Source organism: Heterodontus francisci, chromosome 10 (genome assembly GCF_036365525.1).
Source record: "Heterodontus francisci isolate sHetFra1 chromosome 10, sHetFra1.hap1, whole genome shotgun sequence".
Classification (NCBI taxonomy): domain Eukaryota; kingdom Metazoa; phylum Chordata; class Chondrichthyes; order Heterodontiformes; family Heterodontidae; genus Heterodontus; species Heterodontus francisci.
Window position 1 is genome coordinate 60,083,163 of NC_090380.1, and position 26,679 is coordinate 60,109,841.

A 26,679-nucleotide genomic window follows, 5' to 3' on the forward strand; every position below is an offset into this window, starting at 1 on the left:
CATCTGATCCTGGTGCCTCGCCGTTCAACAGGAGATTGATTGCTCTCATGATCTCAGCTTTGTTGGGACGTCAGCAAGTGACATGTTGACTTCAATTTGCTCCATTCTGAAAATTATTTAATACCCAAATGCAAAAGAGGAAAGTCTGCTCCAAAGTGATCATTACTACACCTATTCATAATGTAGCTTTGGTAATGTTATAAAGAGTTAAAATAATCAGCTTAGATTTATATCCAATGCTCCTTAGATGATTCTGGGGGTCCATTTCACTTTGCGAACAATAACATGATATTTTCTGGATATTTTTTAGTTGATTTGATACTGTTGCTGTTTTAGTTCAGATTCCAGAAACCAGTATCCATGAACCAGATCCTTATTCTGGGAGGTAGACAATTAGACCAAGGCCAGAATTTATCATTGGGAGGGAGGCCCCGCTCACTGGCCAAAAAGTCAGTGACGAGCCCGCCTCTGCCGGGCTTGGGGAGCCACACCGGGATTTTCTGCTCCCCAGACCCTTAATTGGACTTGGGTGGGACTTCCACCATGTTGAGGCAGGAAGTCCTGCCTAATGGTGCTGCCGACCAATCAGCAGACCTGCAGCTCTTAGACTCAGCAGAGTCACCAGGAACGGTGGCCACCATTGGGACTTCACCCAGCTTCAGGAGGAAGAGGAAGGACGGCCCGGGAAAGGAGGTAGGTTTTTAGGGACTTGCCGGGGCCTCCATGGGGCAGAGGGTGGCCAATCAGGAGGATCCCCCCACCCCGGCAGCCTGCAAGGAGGTCACCAGGTTTTACCTGCTGTTGTACTTGGGGCGTTTGCTGTCTGGCTGCCACAGGTAGAATAGCAGCAGCAGCATGAAGAGGTTCTTAAGTGGCAGTTAATCCATTTCTGGATCCCCCCAGGTGCAGAGCATCATTGATTGTGCCCATGTGGCCATCAAGGCACCCAGTGACTGCCCAGTCAGATTCAGCAACAGGAAGGGCTTCCACATCCTTAATGTTCAACTGGACTGCGACCACAAGACCACAACAAGAGCTTCCCCCATGTTTGCGTTTGCTTTCTGGGCAGCTGCCATGACTCCTTCATCCTCCACAGTCCATACTGCCTCAGCTCTTCACTCCAACCCCCAGAATGCTTAACTGAATCCTAAGGGACAAGGGAAATCCCTTGAAGAGATGGCTATTCACTTCTTTGAGGGAGCCCTAGACAGAGGCACAGAGGCAATACAACCAATGCCACCTGCCCAGCAGGACAACCATTGAGCACACCATTGGGCTTCTGAAGATGCAATTCTGGTGCCTGGACTGGTCAGGTGATGCCCTCCGATACTCTCCTGCAAGGGTCTCAATTATTGTGTGGTCCGCTGTGCTCTCCATAACATGGCCCTTTGGAGAGTGTGGACCTTGATGAAAATGAGGCCCGAGAAGGAGACAGCACATCGGAGGAGGAGCAGGAGATAACAGAGGAGGAGGAAAAGGAGGTGGAGGGTGATGACGCTGAACAAAGAGGTGCCCCTGCTGCATGGCAATGTGGACTCCTCCTGCTACTCTCTGGGAATAGGACCTCCCTCCTCTCCCTCATGGCTTCCAGCATTAGATCCATGTTGGCATCGATGATGCGAGGAGCAGCCTTGATCCATGTGCCAGACCTTCGGCTCACCGAGACATCTAGTTTCCCTTGGGTGAAGTGGAAGGCTTTGGCACAATCTGCAGATCTCTCCCTCAGAACATCCAGCGGCCTCAGTGATGGCTGCTGTGGGTTGTCTAAATCAGTTCCACACTTCATCTGACCCACCGCCATTCCTACCCCCATTTGCTCTAAGTGGACAGGAAACCCGTCTCCATATCAATCAATGGTTCACCCCTGTGAAAATCTTAACTTTAATAAGTTTCACATCAGAGACAGATTTCTGACCCAAAAACAGACCCAGCTTCTGTTTCCCGCCTCTGTGGTGAAAATTCAGCCCTATGACTCAGCCAAAGGGATAAACCAGATTTAGCAGTGTAAATGTTGGGAGCTGGCACATAGATAAAGAGCTCCTGGAATCTGAAATAAACAGCGCCAGTATAAAGTGGTTTTGTGTCGGATGCACAGTCACACACATTCTTTTTTCCTTTTCATTACTGTCAATGGAAATTCATCCATTGTAAAAATATGAATCTTGTTTCTTAACAATATGCATTATCTTTTCTTAACTGATGCTTAAAAATACTATCTCTTATTGTCATTTTACTAAGTAATATTAATGGAGGACATTTATTCGTTCTATGAAATGGCAAATCGTAGGAGAAAGCTGGTCCATCTCCATTATAAGTGTGCAATCCTCCACATCTGATTTTTTTCATGGGAGAAAATTGAGAGGCAACATGGCTTTGAGGCCCCTGTTGAGGAGGACAAGCCTAGATTTTCTCATCAATGTTGTTTTATTGGCAGGTATTTACCCATTTATTTTAAATCGGTGGATAACAGCATCACGATTGCACCAACTGGAAAATCTGTGCTTTCATGTTTTATATATGAAGAAAATCTTTTTGGGGGAATTGGATGGCAAAATAGGGTAGATCAACAACTTTCACCTGCAGCTCCAAATGATAGAACATAATGGGCAGAATTTGAAGGGACTGTTGGAGATAGGAACAGAGGAGAGGGGTGGCAAGGGTAGTGCATAAAATAGGGGCGGAAGATGTTGCTCCCGAAGTCCGCCGTCTTAATGTTCATTCCGGAATTTACTGTTGGCAACCGACCTGAAGGGTGGACTTCGCACAAACATGTGGCAGGAAGGCAATTAAGGTATTTAAGAGCCCAATAGACAGCAATTTTATCCACTGGGACAGATTTAACAAATGGCGCACAGGAACCATGAGGCTTCAGAGCCTCGCCTGGTTAAAGGAGGCGACAAAGAGGAGGGAGGAGGAGGAAGCTCAATGTTGACCTCACTGGGAAGCCATCAGGTGGCATTGCTTGGCAGGGAGGGCGGAGGAGGGTGGGCATCAGGAATCACTGTCAAGAATGGGGGCCAAGGTGCCAGCTCTGCGGAGCAGCCACACCAGGGTGCCATTGCGGCAGTGCCACCACAGCAGAGCTAACAAGTGGGGGGAAGGGGGGAAGGACCTGTTTGTTGTGAAGGCCTAATCTGTCATGGGCCTCATATACCCTGGCTTTGAGGCCCCTGTTGAGGAAGAGGAGTAGCATAGAGAGAGAGAGGTGCAGGGACCAGCAGAGGCACCACAGCAGCTTGGGAGCCCACAGGAAGGTCAGCCTCAGGAATGGCAAGCCAGAGAGGAATGCAGAGGTGCTCACCAACAGCCTCTTGCATGCAGAAGAAACTACCCTCCAGAGAGGATCTACCGGCCCAGGCTCAACTACCTGAAGATGTCCAAGTGACAGCGTCTCCAAAGACTGTGCTTCTCCAGGGAGGCCATCACTGACCTGTGCACTATGATGCAGGATGAGCTGAGCCCCATGGGACTTAGTGGACACCCAATGCCAGTGTCGCTGAAGGTCACTGTGGCACTGAACTTCTATGCCACTGAATCATTCCAGGACTACATGGAGATATGGGTGGGATCTCGCAGTCTGTGGCACGTTGATGCATCAAGGAGGTCACCAATGCCCTGTTCAGGGGGACAGGTGACTACGTGCGCTTCCACACCAATCCAAACAGTCAAGCTGAGAGGGCTATAGGGTTCGAGGCTGTCACTGGATGCCTCCAGGTGCAGGGTGTCAGCGACTGCATGTATGTGGCCATCAAGGTTCCCACTGACCAGCCAGCAGCCTTCATCAACAGGAAGGGCTTCTACTCGCTCAGTTGCAACTGCTTTGTGACCACCGCAAATGGAGCCTGAAGGTTTGTGCACGATTCCTGGGAAGCAGCCATGACACCTGCATCCTTCGCCAGTCCCAGGTGCCAGAACTTTTCCATCCCCCACATGCCATCAGGGATGGATTCTTGGAGACAATGGCTAATCACTGAGGACATGGCTACTGATGCCAGTGAGGATCCTTTGCACGAATGCAGAGGAAAGGTACAACACCTGCCATGGGTCATGCCGTGCAACCAGCAAGCAGACCATTGTGCTCTTGAAGATGCGATTCAGGTCCCTCGATCGATCCAGTGGAGCCCTTCAGTATGCCCCAGCAAGGGGTTCACGTATTGTGGTGGTCTGCTATGCACTCACAACCTGGTGCTACAGAATGGGGAGACGTCGACCAGTGAGGATAAAATGGATCGCGCTGCCTCCTCTGATGAGGAGGATGTGGAGGAGGATGCTGCCCAGGTGTATGGACATCATATGATGGACCCCAGACACAGCAGGAACGGTGCCGTGAAATCTGCACAAGGAAGGCTCGAGATGCCCTTATACATTCACATTTCCCATGACCCCGACCGCCTTCTGGAACTGCATTAATAAAACCTTATCTTTAAGCAGCCCTGTTGTCACCTCCTTCCTTCTGCACTCCAGCGCCCAGCACCCAGGTGCACATCGCACAGTGGCAAAACTGAAGCTTTGAGTGTTCGGGGCTTGTCTCTCGCTTCCAGCCTCTTGGGAGGGAGGATTTAAATGAAGTTCCAAAGGGCATCGACAATAGGAAGAAGTAGTGAGATGACATCATTTTATTCTGTGTGACACCAAATGCATATCCTATCCATTTGGAATGTACATTCACCCATGAACCCCTAAGTGCATCTAGCTGCTCTTCTTATATCTTTTCCGTGTGCCTCCCCCCCCATCACCGCCCCGTCACACCGTGCTGTCAGCTGAGGTGGAGGTAGGCTATTGACCTTACTAACCCCTGGCTTAGGATGACCTTGGCAGCTGTCCTCTGGCTGCCTGAGGCCCGAAGATCCATGGCGTACTGTGGGGCTCCTGCATAGGTGCTGGACCCTCCTCTGTCATTGGGGAAGATGGTGGTGCTGGCGTCACTGGCTGAGGGGCTGAGGAGCTGCTGCCCACACCAGGAACACTCCGAGGGAAGCCCCAGATGAGGGAGGCAGCCGCTCCTCCTCCCTTGCAAGGCACACTTGTACCTCTCTACAGTCCTGAGAGGGATGTGGACCTGGGAGAGATTCCAGACACCTCGTCACCCTCTCACCTTGCCACTGCTGTATAGAGCTCATGGACAATGCGATAGTGTGCAGGTCTGCGCACATTCCCAGCGGCCACTGATTGGTCTGCTGGATCTGGCTCTCCACGAGAGTCGGCAATCTCTCGATGAAGGAAGCCAGATGCGCATCCGTCTGAGACAGTGCAGCATCGAAGGCCTGGATGGACCTATCCATTGTCCATGCTTGGGCACACATAGCCTCTGGTATCTCTACCAGATGTTGCCTTACCTGTTGCTGCAGCTGAAGTATTTCCCATGTTGCCGGCAATTTCACAGGCACATCAACAGCCTGGGCCTCAGCATGAGCCTGGCCTCCCACAGACCTCCGACTGCCAGTGGCCTTGGCTGTTACAGCCTCTGTCAGCTGCGAAGTGCTCACCAGATTGTGTGTCAAATCTAACCAGTTACCTGCCATGATCCTATTTCAAACAAGTTTGGGACAACTTCAACCCTATTCCTGGTGGGCACCGTTCACAGCGTAAAAATGCTTCGATTTCTTTATAAATGAACACTAAATATGCAAGTTTGTGAGTCACTGATGTTGCAGAATGGCTGCTGTATTTGCTAACATAACAGCCACTGCTTCAAAAGTAATCAGAAGCACTTTTTGATGTTGAAACTTGATAGGGTGCTATGTAAATGCAAGTAATATTATATTTAATATAGCCCTAAATTTCACAATATCGGAGAGCCAAAAATATGGTTTGTCTAGGAAATGAAGAAACAAAAATCACATGGGTATAATTTTTTCTTGCCTCACTTGCAAGGCCAGCATTTTTTGCCCTTGAGAAGGTGGTAGTAAGATGCCTTCTTGAACCACTGCAGTCCATGCAGTGAAGGTATAGCTACAGTGCTGCTCGATAGGGTGTTGCAGGATTTTGACCCAGCGACGATGAACAGGCAGCAATATATTTCTAACTCAGGGTGGTGAATGATTTGAAGCGGAGCTTGCAGGTGTTGGTGTTACCACATGCCTGCTGACCTTGATCTTCCAGGTGGCAGAGCTCGCGAGTTTAGGAAAGTGCTGTCAAGGAATCCTTGGTGAGTTGCTGCAGTATATTTTGGAGATGTTACATACTGCAGCTGCGGTGCACCAGTAGTGGCAGAAGTGAATGTTTAAGGTGGTAGATGGGATGTAATTAATTTGAAGTTAAATTTAAAGTCAATTGGGAGAAGATTTCCTATGTTCTCTTTCTGGTTGCAACATTAGAAACAAAGGGGGAAGATTTTCTATGTTTACTATTTTTTCACAAAATTCTAAAAGCATTAAAAAGAAATTGGTTCAAGATTTTGTTAGAGGAAGTCTTTCACTTTGTTTACAATATCGTTAATACATAGGAAATCATTCACTATGATTTCCTACATTAAAAACAGAGGAAATATTGACCTGGGAGTGCCTGGTTCTGATATTTCTGCTCTTCAGCATGGATAACAAAGTTGTATATATTGTTGTTTATATACATATGAGTCAGGATTTTTGCTTTAACAGAAAAACCTCTCCCTTGGTGTCCAAATGGGACCAATCCATTATGCTTATTTGAAATGCCTAGCCCCACCTAACACAAAGATTAACCACATTTTTCCCAAAAAGTACACTTGCAAGAAGACATTTTTGGATTTCTTCCTCATGGTGTCACTTTAAGGAGATTTCTAAGTGAAATGTATATTCTCTGAACACCTATGCCTATCATTTTGAGGCAAAACTCACAGGAAAAAGGAATGACTACAATATATTAGTGACTAAGGAATACAATCTCAAACTATTAAAATTTAGGAAAATTTGATCAAATAAATCAGTACATTTCACTTCTATAGAGTTTCACTTGCTTACCTGATGATGATGCTTTTCCAGTTAATTTCCTTACAATCCAAAGAATCAGAACAAGCATTATTACTCCAAATATGGCTCCAATGATTGATACTATTTATAAATAACATATATAATAATGAATAATATTGCTCATTTGTTAATTAACAAACAAAACTCATTTCAAGAAAAGGCACCTTATTCAACAAATCATATTCAAAAAGATGGCTTTAATAATTAGTTTATAATATATTCCCAACTTATAATTAAGAACATCTTCAAAATGTGTTCATAATGTAATAAACTGTATTGCTGGGAGCTGGGTAAAATGTTAATAGTGTCTCTAACATAAACTGATCTATTATTGAGCTCCTGAATATTATTATTGAAAGACCAAAGATTCAGGGTGAAGGCTCACAATACAGGAAACCATTAAAGTTCTGACTGTTTATGACAGAAGACAATAAAGTAAAGCTCCCTTGAGTATAATTGTTTATGTGATCCTTATGTCAATGCGTGTGAGTAAGTTTTGAATGTTCAATACCACAGACTATATAAAGCTTGGTGCAGTCAGGCTTGTGGGAAGGCTGACTAGCAGGGAAGCAGGAAGAATTGGTTAGGAAGTCTGGAGGTTGAAACCACTGTAGATACAACTTGACGATTAGACAATGTTTTATCCCTGCTTTTTTCAGCTCTATGTCTGGAGCTGGTTCATCTGTTGCAGAACTGAATAGATTTCCGTATACTTCTTCCATAAATTAATATATTCAAAATATATTTAAATATACAAATTTATATAAATATGTAGATGACTTACATTAGTTAGGAGTAGGGGAGAGTTTATTTTATAACTCATGGTTTAATTTATGAATGTGCGGTATTTGAGAATAACTTTTAAGATTAAAGAATTTTCATTAATGTAATTTTAAACCTCCAATTTGACCAATTAAATTAGGTAATGTGGCATTTGAACAGCCTCCTGTTTCAGCTGCCTTAGTAATACTGGATACCAGGAATGCAGACATTCCTGATTCCCTGAATGGCGAAGGTATTAATGACAGGAAATACATGGGATTACATATTTCCGTCATTAACCCATAATCTGCATGTACCCGCCCGAACGCAGGTGGACATATTCAATGTCTACCCGCCACTTTGGCAGAAACTCCCAGAGGCGGCCTTGGAGGTTGGGAGCTAGTGGAAGACTCTTTGCCACATATCTCACTCCCATCTACTCAAAAACTGTCTGAAAATTGGCAGTAAAACTGGTTAAAATCTGGGCTTCGACTCAGACTCAGAATTAGAATCAAATCCAGTACTGCTGGAGCTTCCAGACTAGCTGGATTTATTTTTCAGGACCATTTTGTCTGGCTGGTCCCAGAATTCAAAACTTTTATGGTGTACAAAAACAATAAATAAAACTAAGCATCAGCCCGAAGGTTCGTGAATCACACTGAAAGGAAACTAAACCTCAAACATATGTGCAGTTTGTAGTATTACCTGAAAGGTATGTTATTGTTCTTGAGCTATGGACGTCTGAATTCGACTGGTTTATCTCAAAGGTCTCTTGCATTTTGGATTCTAAAATATATCAAGAATGAACAAAAATCTCTTTAGTCATTATAAAGCAGGTGAAAGATAACTGAGAAGGGGAAAGGAAAGAAGAAACTGTCCAGTTATAATGAGTGAGCAAAAAAAAATCACTAATTTAACGGATAAGTGCAGACATTTACATTCTATTTTTTTTTGTTCAACCACAGACTGTGGCATTTTGTTTCATTAAAACTGTTTGCTGGTCATGTTGTGGTGCTGTGATCTAATAAACAAAAAATGCTCACTATGCTCCTTCCCTGACTAAGTTTCATTATTTCACCATCTGAAGCACAGTCAGTTCCATGGCACAGGGAATGTGGGCCACCTGGGAATTCACCACCACGGAATTCTGTGTTGTCTCTGTACAACAGTTGTTTTTTTCTCAACGCTGTACAATAAATATGGGCAGTTGTAGAACTGTACTCTGGCATAGGTCATTGCCTTCTGAAGAGGAGAAGAAGTTAAGGAAAAATTACAAGCTATGGCCTTGACGGTTCACCATCTGTATGTGTTGTATGCTCTTTAGCAACGGAAAATGTGGGCTACACATACTGACAATTCTAAATTGCTGAAGGAACTTGAAATTATGAGATATAAACTTGTTTATCACCCATAGGATTTATTGGAAAATCCTGTAAGAATCCCATAATTTTTAAGAGAAAATAATTACCCTTGGAAAAAATGCAATTTTCATATTGTTTGCAAGACAACATTGGGTTGAAATTACTATGAACAGACCATAATACACGAGCTTCATGTCAGAGAGGTAGATAGGGGAGAAATTGTCTAATCCCTAAAAACAGGTGTGAGGATCATGATAAGTGATTAATTCATGCCCGTTCATTGCATTGCAGGCAGCACATTACGTTGCTGCTGCCTGCTGTCTTAAACGATTGCCGTGTTAATCTGGTGCTCTCCACATTGTTCGTTAGCTGCATCAGCAACCGGGGGCTTATTATTGCGAATGGCTAGCACTACTCAAAGGGAACCTGCAGCTCATAAACAGGTGCTGCACTGACGCTGCAACAAGTGGTGGGAGTTTTTTCAAAAGTCAGACTGGGCTGTGATACATTGGGCAATGGCTGAAAATGCAAGAGAGTGAACACCAAAGTTTTCAAACAATACACTGGAGTCATTGTGGAAAAGCTGGAAAGGAGAGGTATCCTGTATCTGTAGGGGAGCTGGAGGCTCTCTGGACATATGCTCAGGATGCTGTGGGAACAAGTAACAGCAGAGCTTACTGGCAGGAGCATTACTTCAAGAAATTGGATGCAGTGCAGGAACAAGTTTAACGAAAGCACAGGTTGTCAAGGTTAGTGGGGCCAAGGAGTTATAGCAGCAGCAGAAGCAGCAGTGGTGCAGCTGGGTCCAGGAGTTATAACAGCGGCAGCAGCATTAGTGGAACGATGTCCAGGAGTTATAACAGCAGTGGTGTAGTGGGGTCCAGGAGTTATAACAGCAGCAGCAGCAGTGATGGAGTGGGGTCCAGGAGTTATAACAGCAACAGCAGCAGTGATGGAGTGAGGTCCAGGAGTTATTACAGCAACAGCAACAGTGATGGAGTGGGGTCAGGAGTTAAAACAGCAGCAGCAGCCGTGATGGAGTGGAGTCCAGGTGTTACAACAGCAGCAGTGATGGAGTGGGGTCCAGGAGTTACAACAGCAGCAGTGATGGAGTGGGGTCCAGGAGTTAAAACAGCAGCAGCAGCAGTGATGGAGTGGAGTTCAGGTGTTACAACAGCAGCAGTGATGGAGTGGGGTCCAGGAGTTACAACAGCAGCAGCAGCAGTGATGGAGTGGGGTCAGGAGTTATAACAGCAGCAGCAGCAGTGATGGAGTGGGGTCCAGGACTTACAACAGCTGCAGCAGTGGTGGAGTGGGGTCAGGAGTTATAACAGCAGCAGTAGCAGTGATGGAGTGGGGTCCAGGACTTATAACAGCTGCAGCAGTGGTGGAGTGGGGTCCAGGAATGATAACAGCTGCAGCAGTGGTGGAGCGGGATCCAGGAGTTATAACAGCAGCAGTAGCAGTGATGGAGTGGGGTCCAGGACTTACAACAGCTGCAGCAGTGGTGGAGTGGGGTCAGGAGTTATAACAGCAGCAGTAGCAGTGATGGAGTGGGGTCCAGGACTTATAACAGCTGCAGCAGTGGTGGAGTGGGGTCCAGGAATGATAACAGCTGCAGCAGCAGTGGTGGAGTGGGGTCCAGGAGTTATAGCAGCAGCAGCAGCAGTGATGGAGTGGGGTCCAGGTGTCATAACAGCAGCAGCAGCAGTGGTGAACTGGGGTCCAGGAGTTATTACAACAGTAGCAGTGGTGGAGTGAGGTCCAGGAGTTATAACAGCAGCAGCAGCAGTGGTGGAGTGGGGTCCAGGAGTTATAACAGCAGCAGCAGCAGTGGTGGAGTGGGGTCCAGGAGTTATAACAGCAGCAGCAGCAGTGGTGGAGTGGGGTCCAGGAGTTATAACAGCAACAGCAGCAGTGGTGGAGTGGGGTCCAGGAGTTATAACAGCAGCAGCAGCAGTGGTGAACTGGGGTCCAGGAGTTATTACAACAGTAGCAGTGGTGGAGTGAGGTCCAGGAGTTATAACAGCAGCAGCAGCAGTGGTGAACTGGGGTCCAGGAGTTATTACAACAGTAGCAGTGGTGGAGTGAGGTCCAGGAGTTATAACAGCAGCAGCAGCAGTGGTGGAGTGGGGTCCAGGAGTTATAACAGCAGCAGCAGCAGTGGTGGAGTGGGGTCCAGGAGTTATAACAGCAACAGCAGCAGTGGTGGAGTGGGGTCCAGGAGTTATAACAGCAGCAGCAGCAGTGGTGGAGTGGGGTCCAGGAGTTATAACAGCAGCAGCAGCAGTGGTGGAGTGGGGTCCAGGAGTTATAACAGCAGCAGCAGCAGTGGTGGAGTGAGGTCCAGGAGTTATAACAGCAGCAGCAGCAGTGGTGGAGTGGGGTCCAGGAGTTATAACAGCAGCAGCAGCAGTGGTGGAGTGGGGTCCAGGAGTTATAACAGCAGCAGCAGCAGTGGCGGAGTGGGGTCCAGGAGTTATAACAGCAGCAGCAGCAGTGGTGGAGTGGGGTCCAGGAGTTACAGGAGTTATAAACTAAAATGGCAGGGGGATGGGAAGCTTTGCAAGGAGTCAGAGGAGGGGGGATCAAAGACAAGAACAAAAGGCAGTAAGGGAATAAGAAAAGTCATAGGTAGAGAAATCAAGGGCCAGAATCAAACAGAACCACAGTTAAAAATAGTGGGAAGAGGACAAGTAATGTTAAAAAGACAAGCCTTAAGGCTTTGTGCCTTAACGCGCGGAGCATTCGCAATAAAGTGGATTAATTAATCGTGCAAATAGATGTAAACAGGTATGATATAGTCGGGATTACGGAGACATGGCTACAAGGTGACCAGCGATGGGAAATGAATATTCAGGGTTATTCAGTATTTAGGAAGGACAGGCAAAAGGCGGTGGAGTTGCATTGCTGGGTAAGGAGGAAATGAATGCAATCGTGAGGAAAGATATTAGCTCTGACGATGTGGAATCTGTATGGGTAGAGCTCAGAAACACGAAGGGCCAAAAAACTTTACTGGGGGTTGTATATAGACGCCCAAACTGTAGTGGTGATGTTGGGAATGGCATTAAACAGGAAATTAGGGATGCATGCGATGAAGGAACATCTGTAATTATGGGTGAATTTCATCTGCATATAGATTGGGCAAATCAAATTAGTCACAATACCGCAGAGGAGGAATTCTTGGAGTGTTTACGGGATGGTTTCTGGACCAATATGTTGAGGAACCAACTAGAGAACAGGCCATCCTAGACTGGGTATTGTGTAATGACAGAGGAATAATGGACAATCTAGTTGTGCGAGACCCCTTGGGGACGAGCGATCATAATATGATAGAGTTCTTCATCAAGTTGGATAGTGATGTAGTTGATTCTGTGACAAGGCTCCTTTTTTTTATTCGTTCATGGGATGTGGGCGTCGCTGGCTAGGCCAGCATTTATTGCCCATTCCTAATTGCCCTTGAGAAGGTGGTGGTGAGCTGCCTTCTTGAACCGCTGCAGTCCATTTGGGGTAGGTATACCCACAGTGCTGTTAGGAAGGGAGTTCCAGGATTTTGACCCAGCGACAGTGAAGGAATGGCGATATAGTTCCAAGTCAGGATGGTGTGTGACTTGGAGGGGAACTTGCAAGTGGTGGTGTTTCCAACCATTTGCTGCCCTTGTCCTTCTAGTTGGTAGAGGTCGCGGGTTTGGAAGATGCTGTCTAAGGAGCCTTGGTGCATTGCTGCAGTGCATCTTGTAGATGGTACATACTGCTGCCACTGTGCATCGGTGGTGGAGGGAGTGAATGTTTGTAAATGGGATGCCAATCAAGCGGGCTGCTTTGTCCTGGATGGTGTCGAGCTTCTTGAGTGTTGTTGGAGCTGCGTCCGTCCAGGCAAGTGGACAGTATTCCATAACACTCCTGACTTGTGCCTTGTAGATGGTGGACAGGCTTTGGGGAGTCAGGAGGTGAGTTACTCGCCTCAGGATTTCGAGCCTCTGACCTGCTCTTGTAGCCACGGTATTTATATGGCTACTCCGGTTCAGTTTCTGGTCAATGGTAGCCCCTAGGATGTTGATAGTGGGGGATTCAGCGATGGTAATACCATTGAATGACAAGGGAAGATGGTTAGATTCTCTCGTGTTGGAGATGGTCATTGCCGGGCACTTGTGTGGCGCAAATGATACTTGCCATTTATCAGCCCAAGCCTGTATATTGTCCAGGTCTTGCTGCATTTCTACGCAGACTGCTTCAGTATCTGAGGAGTCACAAATGGTGCTGAACATTGTGCAATCATCAGCGAACATCCCCACTTCTGACCTTATGATTGAAGGAAGGCCATTGATGAAGCAGCTGAAGATGGTTGGGCTTAGGACACTACCCTGAGAAACTCCTGCAGTGATGTCCTGGAGCTCAGATGATTGACCTCCAACAACCACAACCATCTTCTTTTGTGTTAGGTATGACTCCAGCCAGCGGAGGGTTTTCCTCCTGATTCCCATTGACCTCAGTTTTGCTGGGGCTCCTTGATGCCATACTCGGTCAAATACTGCCTTGATGTCAAGGGCAGTCACTCTCACCTCACCTCTTGAGTTCAGCTCTTTTGTCCATGTTTGAGCCAAGGCTATAATGAGGTCAGGAGCTGAGTGGCCCTGGCGGAACCCAAACCGAGCATCACTGAGCTGGTTATTGCTAAGCAAGTGCTGCTTGATGGCAGTGTTGATGACACCTTGCATCACTTTACTAATGATTGAGAGTAGGCTGATAGGGCAGTAATTGGCCAGGTTGGACTTGTCCTGCTTTTTGTGTACAGGACATAACTGGACAATTTTCCACATTGCAGGGTAGATGCCAGTGTTGTAGCTGTACTGGAACAGCTTGGCTGGGGGCACGGCAAGTTCTGGAGCACAGATCTTCAGTACTATTGCCAGAATATTGTCAGGGCCCATAGCTTTTGCAGTATCCAGTGCCTTCAGTCGTTTCTTGATATCACGCGGAGTGAATCGAATTGGCTGAAGTCCGGCATCTGTGCTGCTGGGGACTTCAGGAGGAGGCCGAGATGGATCATTAACCTGGCACTTCTGGCTGAAGATTGTTGCAAATGCTTCAGCCTTATCATTCGCACTGATGTGCTGTGCTCCCCCATCATTGAGGATGGGGATATTTGTGGAGCCACCTCCTCCAGTTAATTGTTTAATTGTCCACCACTGTTCACAACTGGATGGAGCAGGACTGCAGATCTAAGATCTGATCCGTTGGTTATGGGATCGCTTAGCTCTGTCTATCGCATACTGCTTGCGCAGTTTGGCACACAGCTAGTCCTGTGTTGTAGCTTCACCAGGTTGACACCTCATTTTGAGGTATGCCTGGTGCTGCTCCTGGCATGCCCTCCTGCACTCTTCATTGAACCAGGGTTGGTGTCCTGGCTTGATAGTAATGGTAGAGTGGGGGATATGCCAGGCCATGAGGTTACAAATTGTGGTTGCGTACAATTCTGCTGCTGCTGATGGCCCACAGTGCCTCATGGATGCCCAGTTTTGCATTACTAGATCTGTTCGAAATCTATCCCACTTAGCACGATGGTATTGCCACACAACAGGATGGAAGGCAGGACTTCGTCTCCACAACGACTGTGTGGTGGTCACTCCTACCAATACGATCATGGACAGATGTATCTGCGGCAGGCAGATTGGTGAGGGCGAGGTCAAGTATGTTTTCCCCTCTTGGTTCCCCCACCACTTGCCGCATACCCAGTCTAGCAGATATGTCCTTTAGCACTCGGCCAGCTCGGTCAGTAGTGGTGCTACCGAGCCACTCTTGGTGATGAACATTGAAGTCTCCCACCCAGAGTACATTTTGTGCCCTTGCCACCCTCAGTGCTTCCTCCAAGTGCTGTTCAACATGGAGGAGTACTAATTCATCAGCTGAGGGAGGGCGGTAGGTGGTAATCAGCAGGAGGTTTCCTTGTCCATGTTTGATCTGATGCCATGAGACTTCATGGGGTCCAGAGTCAATGTTGAGAACTCCCAGGGCAACTCCCTCCCTACTGTATACCACTGTGCCACCACCTCTGGTGGGTCTGTCCTGCCGGTGGGACAGGACATACCCGGGGATGGTGATGGCAGTGTCTGGGACATTATCTGTAAGGTATGATTCCGTGAGTATGACTATGTCAGGCTGTTGCTTCACTAGTCTGTGGAACAGCTCTCCCAACTTTGGCACAAGCCCCCAGATGTTAATAAGGAGGACTTTGCAGAGTCGACAGGGCTGGGTTTGCCGTTGTCGTTTCCGGTGCCTAGGTCGATGCCAGGTGGTCCGTCTTGATTCTTAGTAAAGGAAACTACGAAGGTTTGAGGCACGAGTTGGCCATGATGGATTGGGAAACGTTACTTAGAGGGATAACAGTGGATAGGCAATGGTAAACTTTTAAAGAGCACATGGATGAACTGCAACAATTGTTTATCCTTGTCTGGCGCAAAAGTAAAATGGGAAAGGTAGCCAAACCGTGGCTTACAAGGGAAATTAGAGATAGCATTAGATCAAAGGAAGATGCATATAAATTTGCCAGGAGAAACAACAGACCTGAGGATTGGGAGCAGTTTAGAATTCAGCAAAGGAGGACCAAGAGATTGATTAAGAAGGGGAAAATAGAGTACGAGAGCAAGCTTGCGAGGAACATAAAAACTGACTGTAAAAGTTTCTCTAGGTATGTGAAGAGAAAAAGATTGGTGAAGACAAATGTAGGTCCCTTACAGTCAGAAATGGGGGAATTTATTATGGGGAATAAAGAAATGGCTGACCAACTAAATGCATACTTTGGTTCTGTCTTCACAAAGGAGAACATAAATATCATACCAGAAATGTTGGGGAGGACAGGGCTTACTGAGAGAGAGGAACTGAAGGAAATCAGTATTAGTAGTGAAATGGTGTTGGGGAAATTGATGGGATTGAAGGCCGATAAATCCTCAGGGCCTGATGGTATGCATCCCAGAGTACTTAAGGAAGTGGCCCTAGAAATAGTGGATGCATTGGTGGTCATCTTCCAAGATTCTATAGACTCTGGAACAGTTCCTACAGATTGGAGGGTAGCTAATGTAACCCCACTATTTAAAAAGGGAGGTAGAGAGAAAGCAGGGAATTACAGACCAGTCAGCCTGACGTCAGTAGTGGGGAAAATTCTAGAGTCCATTTTCAAAGATTTTATAGCAGAGCACTTAGAGAACAGTGGTAGAATCGGGCAGAGTCAGCATGGATTTATGAGAGGGAAATCATGCTTGACAAATCTACTTGAATTCTTTGAGGATGTAACTAGTAAAGTTGATGAGGGGGAGTCAATGGATGTGGTTTATTTGGACTTTCAGAAGGCTTTCGACAAAGTCCCACATAAGAGATTAGCATGTAAAATTAAAGCGCATGGGATTGGGGATAGTGTATTGCGATGGACCGAAAATTGGTTGACAGACAGGAAACAAAGAGCTGGGATAAATGGGTCTTTTTCTGAATGGCAGGCAGTGACTAGTGGGGTACCGCAGGGATCGGTCCCAGCTATTCACAATATACCTTAATGATTTAGATGAGGGAACTAAATGTATAATCTCCAAATTTGCAGATGACACAAAACTGGGTGGGAGGGTGAGTTGTGAGGTGGATGCGGAGGGGCTTCAGGGTGATTTGGACAAGTTGAGTGAGTGGGCTAATGTATGGCAGATGCAGTATAATGTGGATAAATGTGAAGTTATCCACTTTGGTAGCAAAAACAAGAAGGCAGATTATTATCTGAATGGCTATAAACTGAGAGAGGGGAATATGCAGCGAGACCTGGGTGTTCTCATACACCAGTCGCTGAAGGTAAGCAAGCAGGTGCAACAGGTGGTAAAAAAGGCAAATGGTATGTTGGCCTTCATAGCGAGAGGATTTGAGTACAGAAGCAGGGATGTCTTGCTGCAATTATACAGGGCCTTGGTGAGGCCACACCTGGAATATTGTGTGCAGTTTTGGTCACCTTATCTGACGAAGGATGTTCTTGCTGTAGAGGGAGTGCAGCGAAGGTTTACCAGACTGATTTCTGGGATGGCAGGACTGACGTATGAGGAGAGATTGAGTCGGTTAGGATTATATTCGCTGGAGTTCAGAAGAGTGAGGGGGGATCTCATAGAAGCCTATAAAATTCTAACAGGACTTGACAGGGTAGATGCAGGAAGGAAGTTCCCAATGGTGGGGGAGTCCAGAACCAGGGGTCATAGTCTGAGGATATGGGGTAAACCTTTCAGGACTGAGATTAGGAGAAATTACCTCACCCAGAGAGTGGTGAGCCTGTGGAATTTGCTCCCACAGAAAGCAGTTGAGGCCAAAATATTGTATGTTTTCAAGAAGGAGTTAGATATAGCTCTTGGGTCTAAAGGGATCAAAGGGTATGGGGCGAAAGCGGGAACAGGCTACTGAGTTGGATGATCAGCCATGATCATAATGAATGGCGAAGCAGGCTCGAAGGGCCGAATGGCCTACTCCTGCTCCAAATATCTACTTTTCTATGCTTCTATAGCAGCAGCAGCGGTGGAGTGAGGTGTAAAAGTATAACAGCAGCAGCAGTGGTGGAGTGGGGTCCAGGAGTTATAACAGCTGCAGCAGCAATTGTGGAGTGGGGTCCAGGAGTTATAACAGAGGCAGCAGCAATGATGGAGTAGGGTCCAGGCGTTATTGCAGCAGCAGCGGTGGTGGAGCGGGGTCCAGGATTTATAACAGCAGCAACAGCAGTGGTGGAGCGGGGTCCAGGAGTTATAACAGCATCTACAGCAGTGGTGGAGCGGGGTCCAGGAGTTATAACAGCATCTACAGCAGTGGTGGAGCGGGGTCCAGGAGTTATAACAACAGCAGAGGGGTCCAGCAGCACTCCAGGTTCAGCGAATGGCAATAATACAAGCAGAACTGGTAGTGCTTTAAAGATGGCGCCAGTGCCTGCTTTCTGGTCATCTAATGCCACGATCACCACCTCAGAGCCGGCCCATGTCCTGCAACAGGACGGGCCCCACACCTTGGTTAAGTTACTTGGCCGGCTGCCGCGTGATCACCATCGGCTGGCCACACACGTAACATGCGTTGATGGCACCTGCTTCCAGTGCCACTACTGACAAAACTCCGCCCAATGCGTATTTTAAGGCTAGGATAGTGGAGCGATCTGCACATGGTGAGACACCAGGCACAAGGGTGCAAGAGTCAGGGCTGGAAGAAAGGATAGCACATGTACCAGCTTGCTAGAGAGTGAGATTGCACACTAGGTCTGGTACTGAGGAGTCAGACGAGCACTTTGATGGGCCAGACTTCAGAAGAAGGGTATACATAACCAAATGCTTGGTGCACTGCCAGAAAGCTTGCACACGTTGTCAAGGTGATGGAGGAATTCAGGACCAACTTGGCACAGGGCTTTGCACATGGCTTGGAGCCCATCCTTTCCAATGTGGAATGGTTGATCACCTCCATGAGCACACCTGTGGAACCCAACATGATGGAGTGGGTGACGGCCAATGACACAGTTTCCATAGCAGCACAAACAACTTCCATTAAAGGAATGGAAGTACAGATTACTACCATCAGGCTCTGGAGATTACCATTCAAAGGGGCTCCCAGGGCATCACAGGAGTCCCTCACTCTAGGATTGCTGAGATGCTGCTGCTGGGGAGTGCAGTGGTTCCATGGTTCTCAAACTCCTATTGTCTCTCAAGGTGTCAGCATTCCTGCTCCCTCCCTTGCCATTTACCAGTATCCTTGCTGTTGCTGTCAGCCATCCAGCTTAGACTGCTGTAGCTCAGGCCCAGAGCTGCATGAGGCCATGATCCAAGGTCACCTGCAGTTTTCTCAATTGAAAGGCACTTGTTACATATTTTTATATTATCTGTAAATAGCTAGGAACTAATTAGTTAGGAACTAATTGTAAGTGTAAGTGTTCCAGGGAGCCATATTCATGGCTGCATTGGAGAGTCATGTGACATGTAACACTACACCAGTCTACAAGCAGTCCTTACCAGGCAGCATGGAAGCTGAATGAAGTAAACAAAGAGCTCCAGTTCTTTTAAGTTTAAAGTGCGATTATTTCTAACTCACAGGAATCAGAAGACAACCAGAAGTCATAATATGGCAGCCACAGGTGTCTTGAATAAGCCTAAAACATTTTAAACAAATTTACCGCTGGCTTAGATTGAACAAATCGACCCAACTTAGTGCCAGAGAGCGAGAACAAGAAACTGAGTGAATTGTACAAAAATAAAATGAGCTCCGGCACAACAATGAATGCACAGCTATAGCCCATAATGAATTCGGAAGCTGATAGAGACTTTTGAGAAATTTAAACAAATGTGCAGATTGACATTCAGTAATTTTCTAAAAGGCATTATCAAAGACGAGAGGGTCAGCTATATCCTCCTGTAGGCAGGAGATAAAGGATTACATTTATTAAAAAGCTGGGAGCTGAGTGAAGAGGACCGCAGAAGTCCAGACATATTTTTGAAAAATTCAGCACCCATCTCCAGTCAAAATCAAATCATCAGATCTACCGATATGAGTTTCAAGGCCTCAGACAGGAATTAGGTGAACTCATTGCCAATTCTGTGACAAGATTGAAAAATGCAGCCAAAAAATGTAAATTTAAAGATACAGATGAAAGGCTGATAGATCAGCTAGTTTGGTGTTCTGTACACCCTGAAGTACAAAAAGCTCTAATTGGAATGGACAAGCTCACAGTATTGCAGACTACAGACACTGCCAGAGCACATGAAGCCATAAGCAGACAGATGGAGATATTGACTACCCAAAAGCTAGCCTTCAGCTAAGCCATGAGAAAGGCAGCAGGGTTGAAGCAGTGGAACTGCAACAAAGGAATGCACACCAGACAGAGAGAAAGACGTACAGGAGCTGTGGGCGACCACATGAATTGACACACAGAAGAAAATGTCCTGCAAATGAATCAACCTACAGAGCTTGTGGAAAGGCCAATTACTGGGAAAAGATATGCAGAACAAAGGAAGAAGGTGGTAGATGCGTTACCAGAGACAGAGCGAATGAGTAGGAAAAGAAATCAAAACATCCGTACCCTGGAAGATGACGATGAGTTTGAGAACACAATAAACATAAGAACCATACAACTGCATGAAATGTCTGGATGTGACAGTTCCAGAGAAAATAATTTCACATGACCATTCAGATCAGGAAGAGGGTGAAAAATAAGCCCACAATGATAAATCTGAAGGTGAAGATTGATACTGGAGCACAGAGTAACATCATCCCGCTCTGACTATACCAGAAGATCTTTTTTGAAAATTTGGAAGAAAATGGTTACCCAAAGAAATGTGCTCTGAAACCAAACAACATCATGCTAACAGCATACAGGGGACCTGAGATTCGACAGCGAGGAACAACCCAAATCAGAGGAACACACAAAGGAAAAGATGTTAACTGTCTGTTCTACGTCACTGAAACAGATGGTCCTGCTATCCTGGGGTTGAGTAGTTGCAAAGAGCTGCAGATTATCTCAGTAAACCATGAGGTGAAGGAGGTGACACTAAGGGTTGAAAACAGTACACCCACTGAAAAGTGCCCTCTGATCAGAAGCAAAGAAGATCTGGTACAAATGTACCCAGAGTGTTTTGATGAGACAGTTGGATGCTTTGAAGATTTTGAGTATCACATCACTATTGACCCAGCAATGAAACCAGTGATTCATCGCCCATGTAAAGTACCAGTAGAACTAAAGGGAAAGCTTGAAAGAGAGCTCCAAGAAATGGAATAAAAGAAGATGATCGCCAGAGTCACAGAGCCTACAGATTGGGTAAATTCCATCATGATGAGAGAGATGCCAAATGGACAGCTACGAATTTGCCTAGATCCCAAAGATCTTAATCAAGCAATAAAGGGGAATCACTACCCTGTTCCAACACTGGAAGAAATCACACCAGCACTGGCAGGGGCAAAAGTTTTCAGCAAGCTTGATGCCAGATACGGTTACTGGAACGTGAAGCTTGACAAGGCATCTTAGCTGTTGCTGACATTCCACACATCCTTTAGACGGTACAAATTTCTTTATCTACCTTTTGGCCTTAAAATGAGGTAGGGTGTGTTCCAGCAAAGTAGACATGACATACCTAGGATGTAAAGGAGCAGTCGGCATAGCTGATGATATCTAGATATATGGTGTACACGGAAAAGATCATGACTACCACCTGCATGAAGCCATGGAGAGAACCAGAAAAGCTGATGTCACAAAAACACGCTTTATGTCAAATTATGATTTTTAATTCACCGGCTGGAAACCTGAATTGTATTTTTAAAGAAGAGACTAAAGGTGATATGATGCTCATAACTAAAGATGGTTACCCAAGTACATCACTGTACCTTCCACATTTCAATCCACTGCGATAGAGACACCATGTCTACAAAGACCCATCAATGACAATGGCCTGGGGAATCTGAGTGAACTTCATCTCCTGTTCCGATTAGCAAGGCATCAAGGCAATCACCTGAGGTATTCAACTCATGGAGACAAACCACTCAACATATAATCACTTGAGCAATGGGGCCCTAGCTGTGAGAAGGGAAATCCTAGACATGGATTAATTAAGTTGCAAGCAGGAATACATTAGTATCAACCATACTTGAATGATTGGGTGACAGTCATGTGACAGGCCTGCCCTTTGTGTGCTTAAGCTTCTGTTTTTTCTGCAGTAAGGATTCAAGCAGCTAGTCGCTGATGAGAGAAGACCCAAGTGGGGTTCCTCCTTCCTCGCTTTTTCTCCAGTCCACCTTGCAAATTTTGAACCCTGTTTGCTAACCGTGACCACCTGGGGACACTCCTGCTGCAGACAGAGTCTCCTCGAAGGAAATCAGCCATACGACTGTTTCCATGAGAACCACCAAATCAGCCATTTACATTTCAAATCAAAAGAATCGGGACCACCGAAGGAAAATCGCTTGAGCACCGAGTTCAGCCTGAAGCCAGTTGAATCACCAACCTCCACAGACTGTCTACCCTTTTTCTTTCTTTGGACTCTAACTTGATCAATCTATCCTTCCCTCACTCTGTAATCTATTTGTGTGCATGTGTGAACTTCGAGTGTGTGTGTATCTGTATGTGCGCGTGTGTGTGTGTGTCTGTGTGTGGGTGTATGAAAGTTGAAGTGAATTTTATTGTTTACTTAGATCGGTTTAAGTATAATGAAGCTAACCTCTTTCTTTGCTAAATTCAAGAAAACCTGTCCAACTGATCTCAGCGCATAAACAGTTAAACACTCATTGAATTGACAAGTATATCCTTTACAAAAAGGAAGTAAACCTGTTGTAGCCAAACAAGGAGAGGGAAAAGAGGGAAACCATTCGAACCCTCCTCACCTCATCATAACACTGGGATCAAGCTAAACACAGACAAATGCATTGTGAAAGTAACAGAATTCCCGTTCTTCGGAATGGTGTGCACAGCTGATGGAATCAAGCTGAGCCCTGAAAGAATCTCAGCTATCTCTCGGATGGAAGCCCAAGAGACAAGAGAGAGTTGCTTGGATTGATCCAATACATGGGGCTGAATTTTATGGAACCTTCACTGTTGGGAATGGTGGCGGGGGTGGGTATAAAGATTGTTCCAGATAAGGCTCGCCACCGACACCGACGCCGGCAGGGCCTGTCCTGATCTCAAAGGAGGTGGAGAAGCCTCGTGGTGGCCCCTTGCCGCTCAGCTACGGGACCAGGATTTACATTTTAAAATAAATTAACTTACCTGCATTAATGAAGTTCCCGTCGCATCCTGATTTGCGATTTTCATCCTGGTGGCCGGCACTGCCGTGCCTTCAAATCCCTGTCTGGTGAAATGAGGTGTGACACATGTGGGGAGAGGGGAGGAGGTAATTTTCTCAGTGTAGGATGGGGGAGCAGAGTCAAACTTACCTGATTGGCCAAGTGGGTGATGGGAAGGGGTAAAGGACAAAGGTTCTGAACTTTTGGGGGGGAGGGGAAGGTCAGGTACTGAAGGCAAGTACTTTTTGGGGGATAGAGGGCAGCAATGACATGTCAGGCCATTGGGGGTGGGACATGGACTGGAAAGATTTTTAAAATTATTTTTAATATTTATAAATGCACTGCCTCTTTAAAAATTCAAACTATCATTTAGGGCTCCAAGCCCTTTAAAAATGGTGCTGCGCCTGCGTAGTAGCACTGGCCGCCGTTGCCGGGGATGGCTCACCCGCCCCCTCCATGTCATCGGGAGGTGGGGAGGGTGGGGCGGTCCACTCCAGGTATGTTAATGAGCCGCTGCATTTTAGATTATGGCGGCGCCGCAAAGTGAATGCCGCAGGAGCGGGCCGCCATCTTTTACAGCATGGTGGCGGCCTCATAAAATCCAGCCCATGAGCTCCTTCATACTGCATATATTGAAACACACAGCGAACCTGTGGGAATTAATGAAAGAAGATGTAGAGTACCAGTGGTCAGAGTCACATGACAGGAGTTTCAACAAACTCAAAAAGGTAGCATGCAAGTGGATAAGTCTATCATACTAAAACGGAGAGAAACTTATCATTCTGCCAGTAGATGCTTCTACAAAAGGCCTGCTACAAAAGGGAAAGCATTTACATCCAAAGTTCTAACGTCAGCTGAGACCAGATACGCAAACATCGAAGAGAGCAGTCGTGTATGGATGTGAGAAGTTCCACACATATCTCTATGGGTGAAAGCTCACAGTGGAGAATGATCATTGTCCACTGGAGCAGATCTACAAGAAAAATCTATGTAGAGCACCAGCAAGACTGCAGAGGTTACTCTTGAGGCTTCAGAGTTATGACTTAACTCTGAAATATAAACCAGGAAGAGAAATGGTGCTGGCAGATACCCTATCTTGGTTGTCACCACAGGAGAAACATGAGATAGAGGATCGAGGTATAAAGATACATCACCTAGTGAATGTAACACCACCGAAACTGAGTCAAATTAGAGATGAGGCCAGGAAAGACAAGAAGTTACAGATGCTTTGTCAGCAAGTGATCCAGGGATGACCTGATAAGATACAGCATACACAGCCAACAATACGGTAGTACTGGTCTATCAGAGATGTCATCTCACTAGAAGATGGTGTTCTGCTGGCCGGATACAGAATAATCATGCCCAAAACAATGAAGTAAGAACTTCTCCAGAAGCTACATGAAGGCCACATGGGAATGGAGAAGTGTAAACTTATAGCCAGATCAGCTGTGTATCGGATAGGCAAAGACAAAGACATCGAAAATATTGGATGGGATTTTACGGATCTCCTGAGGCCTGGTTGGAGGCAGGGTGGGCACAGAGAATTGTGATGGGTGGCAGGGTGGAGGACCTGTTGTCTCCCTGTCACTCAGCGATATTCCCACCCAAAGGCCAATTGAGACTCTTAAGTCGCCTATTAAGGGCCTCTTCCCACTGCCTCTGGGATCTTATCAGTGGCAGGGAGAGCCTCCGATGCACAGGGAGGATGCCTTGTAAAATAAGGCACCCTCCCTGCGGGCTTGTGGGGGGGTGTCTCCTTCGTGGGCAATTTGAGGCCCAAGGAGGACCCCCACCAGGAACAACTTTACACCCCAGAAAACATGCTATAAAAGACTCTAAAAGGGTTCACTTTATTTCTAAAAGTTGATTGCTAATCTTTACTTCAGAAATAAATGTTAATGATTGGAACAGTTATATTGATATAGAGGTATTGGGCTGAATTTTATGAGCCCTCCGACGTCAGGGGTCGTAGTGGGGGGACCCGGAAAATTCTTCCGGGAGAGGCCCGCCACGACCGCCAATGCCGAGAAGGTCCGCCATATTTTACTGGCGGTGGCAAAGCCTCAGTGCGGACATCTCATCGCCTTCATTTTAATATGAAAATTAGATGCCGGCTCGAGCTCCCACACCTTTGGAACGTCGTACGGAGTTCTAAGGCATGACACTGGTGGGGAGGGCGGAGGAATGAAAATTTCAGGGTGGACGAGGCGGTGAGGGAGAGAGGAGCACTATTGCAATTGGTTGTGGGGATGATGGGAAGGGGTCAAGGGTCAAAGGTTCTGAACTTAGGGGGAAAGTTCACAAAATAAAAAGGTGCCTTTTTGGGGGGGGGATATGTCAGTGAAATACATGAGGACTCGCGCTGGGTGGGGTGGTGTGGAAGAGGGGAATCTAAGTTGAAATAAAAGTGTTCGGCAGGTTCTGGTGAAGGGACACCTTTAATTATTGAAATGACATTGAAGAGCCAGATGCCCTTTAAAAATGACGCCTGCGCGGTGGCGCCAGATGCCCTTGCCGGGGACGGAGCGGCTGCTGCATTACATCATCTGGGGCGGCCATTCCGCATTTAAATGAGCTCCTGTGCGAAATATCGCGGGAGCTCTGCGGTGTGTGCTTCGCAAGGGTGGGCTGCTGACTACAAAGGGTGCCGCTGCATTTTGCAGCGTGCTACTAAAATTCAGCCCATTGTTTCTTTTTTAAAAAGAGGGATGCTATATATTGTTATATTATTTGTAAAGAGCTAGGAACTAATTAGCTAAGAACTAATTGTTATGTGTAAGTGTTCTGGAGCCACATTCACAGCTGCACTGGAGAGTCATGTGACACAGTCTACAAGCAGTCCTTACTCGGCAGCATGGAAGCTGAATGAAACAAATTAACAGCTCCTGTATTTTTAAGCTCAAAGTGTGATCATTTCTAACTTATGGGAACCAAAAGACATAACAGCACCTTCCACCAGCCATATTGCAGCCACTGGGGAAACACCTCAAAAAAGCAACAGGATAGGCAAAGGCACATGGAAGACAGGCACTAAGGAAATACACAAGATTGATCAGTTTATTTTCATATGCAGTACGTCATCATTGAGTTCTTAAAATTGTATTGTAATGTACATTTTCTGGTGGTTTTTATTTTTGTGTTTATCAAATGCGAACAATGTGATGTTCAGTGATAGTGGAAAGGTAAGGAATGTGGGACAGTTGATGAATGGAGAGGTGTAGTTGAAGTTACTGGTATCCTTCATGAATTATTTGATCACATGGAGCCCAGGCAAAAAGGGACTGTCTATATTTTAGCTACCCTTCCTCTTCCAGTTCCTCCACTATTTGTCCATAGGAAACATAGAAAATAGGCCATTCGGCCCTTCGAGCCTGCTCCACCATTCATTATGATCATGGCTGATCATCCAACTCAGTAGCCTGTTCCCGCTTTCGCCCCATATCCTGTGATCCCTTTAGACCCAAGAGCTATATAGCTATATCTAACTCCTTCTTGAAAGCATACAATGTTTTGGCCTCAGCTGCTTTCTGTGGTAGCGAATTCCACAAGCTCACCACTCTCTGGGTAAAGAAATTTCTCCTCATCTCAGTCCTGAAAGGTTTACCCCATATCCTTAGACTATGACCCCTGGTTCTGGACTCCCCCACCATTGGGAACATCCTTCCTGCATCTACCCTGTCCACTTCCTCCTCCTTTTACTGTTCCTTTTCCTTCTCTTTTTCATGCTCTTTCTCCTCAGCTTTTCAGGCAGTGATAAGGGCTGTTCCCTCAAAATGGTGCAGCTGTGCAGCATTTTTTTTCATTCTTTTTGTGAGGTGTGGGCATCGCTGGCTAGGCCAGCATTTATTGCCCAT

At 46.3% G+C, this 26,679-nt stretch overlaps 1 protein-coding gene across 3 annotated transcripts in view; it reads right to left on the reverse strand.

Annotated features, from left to right (window-relative positions):
- LOC137374457 (V-set and transmembrane domain-containing protein 5-like) overlaps positions 1-26,679 on the reverse strand; it is a 114,892-nt gene that overhangs the window by 36,027 nt on the left and 52,186 nt on the right. Inside the window, exons 3-4 of one of the 3 annotated variants that reach the window (XM_068040593.1) lie at positions 8,415-8,495; positions 6,939-7,028 (exon numbers count right to left, since the gene is read on the reverse strand). In XM_068040593.1, the coding sequence (XP_067896694.1) occupies positions 6,939-7,028; positions 8,415-8,495 (171 nt within the window). Of the gene's footprint in view, positions 1-6,938; positions 7,029-8,414; positions 8,496-26,679 lie in introns of those variants that run through there. The other 2 variants (XM_068040595.1, XM_068040594.1) reach the window with 2 other exon arrangements.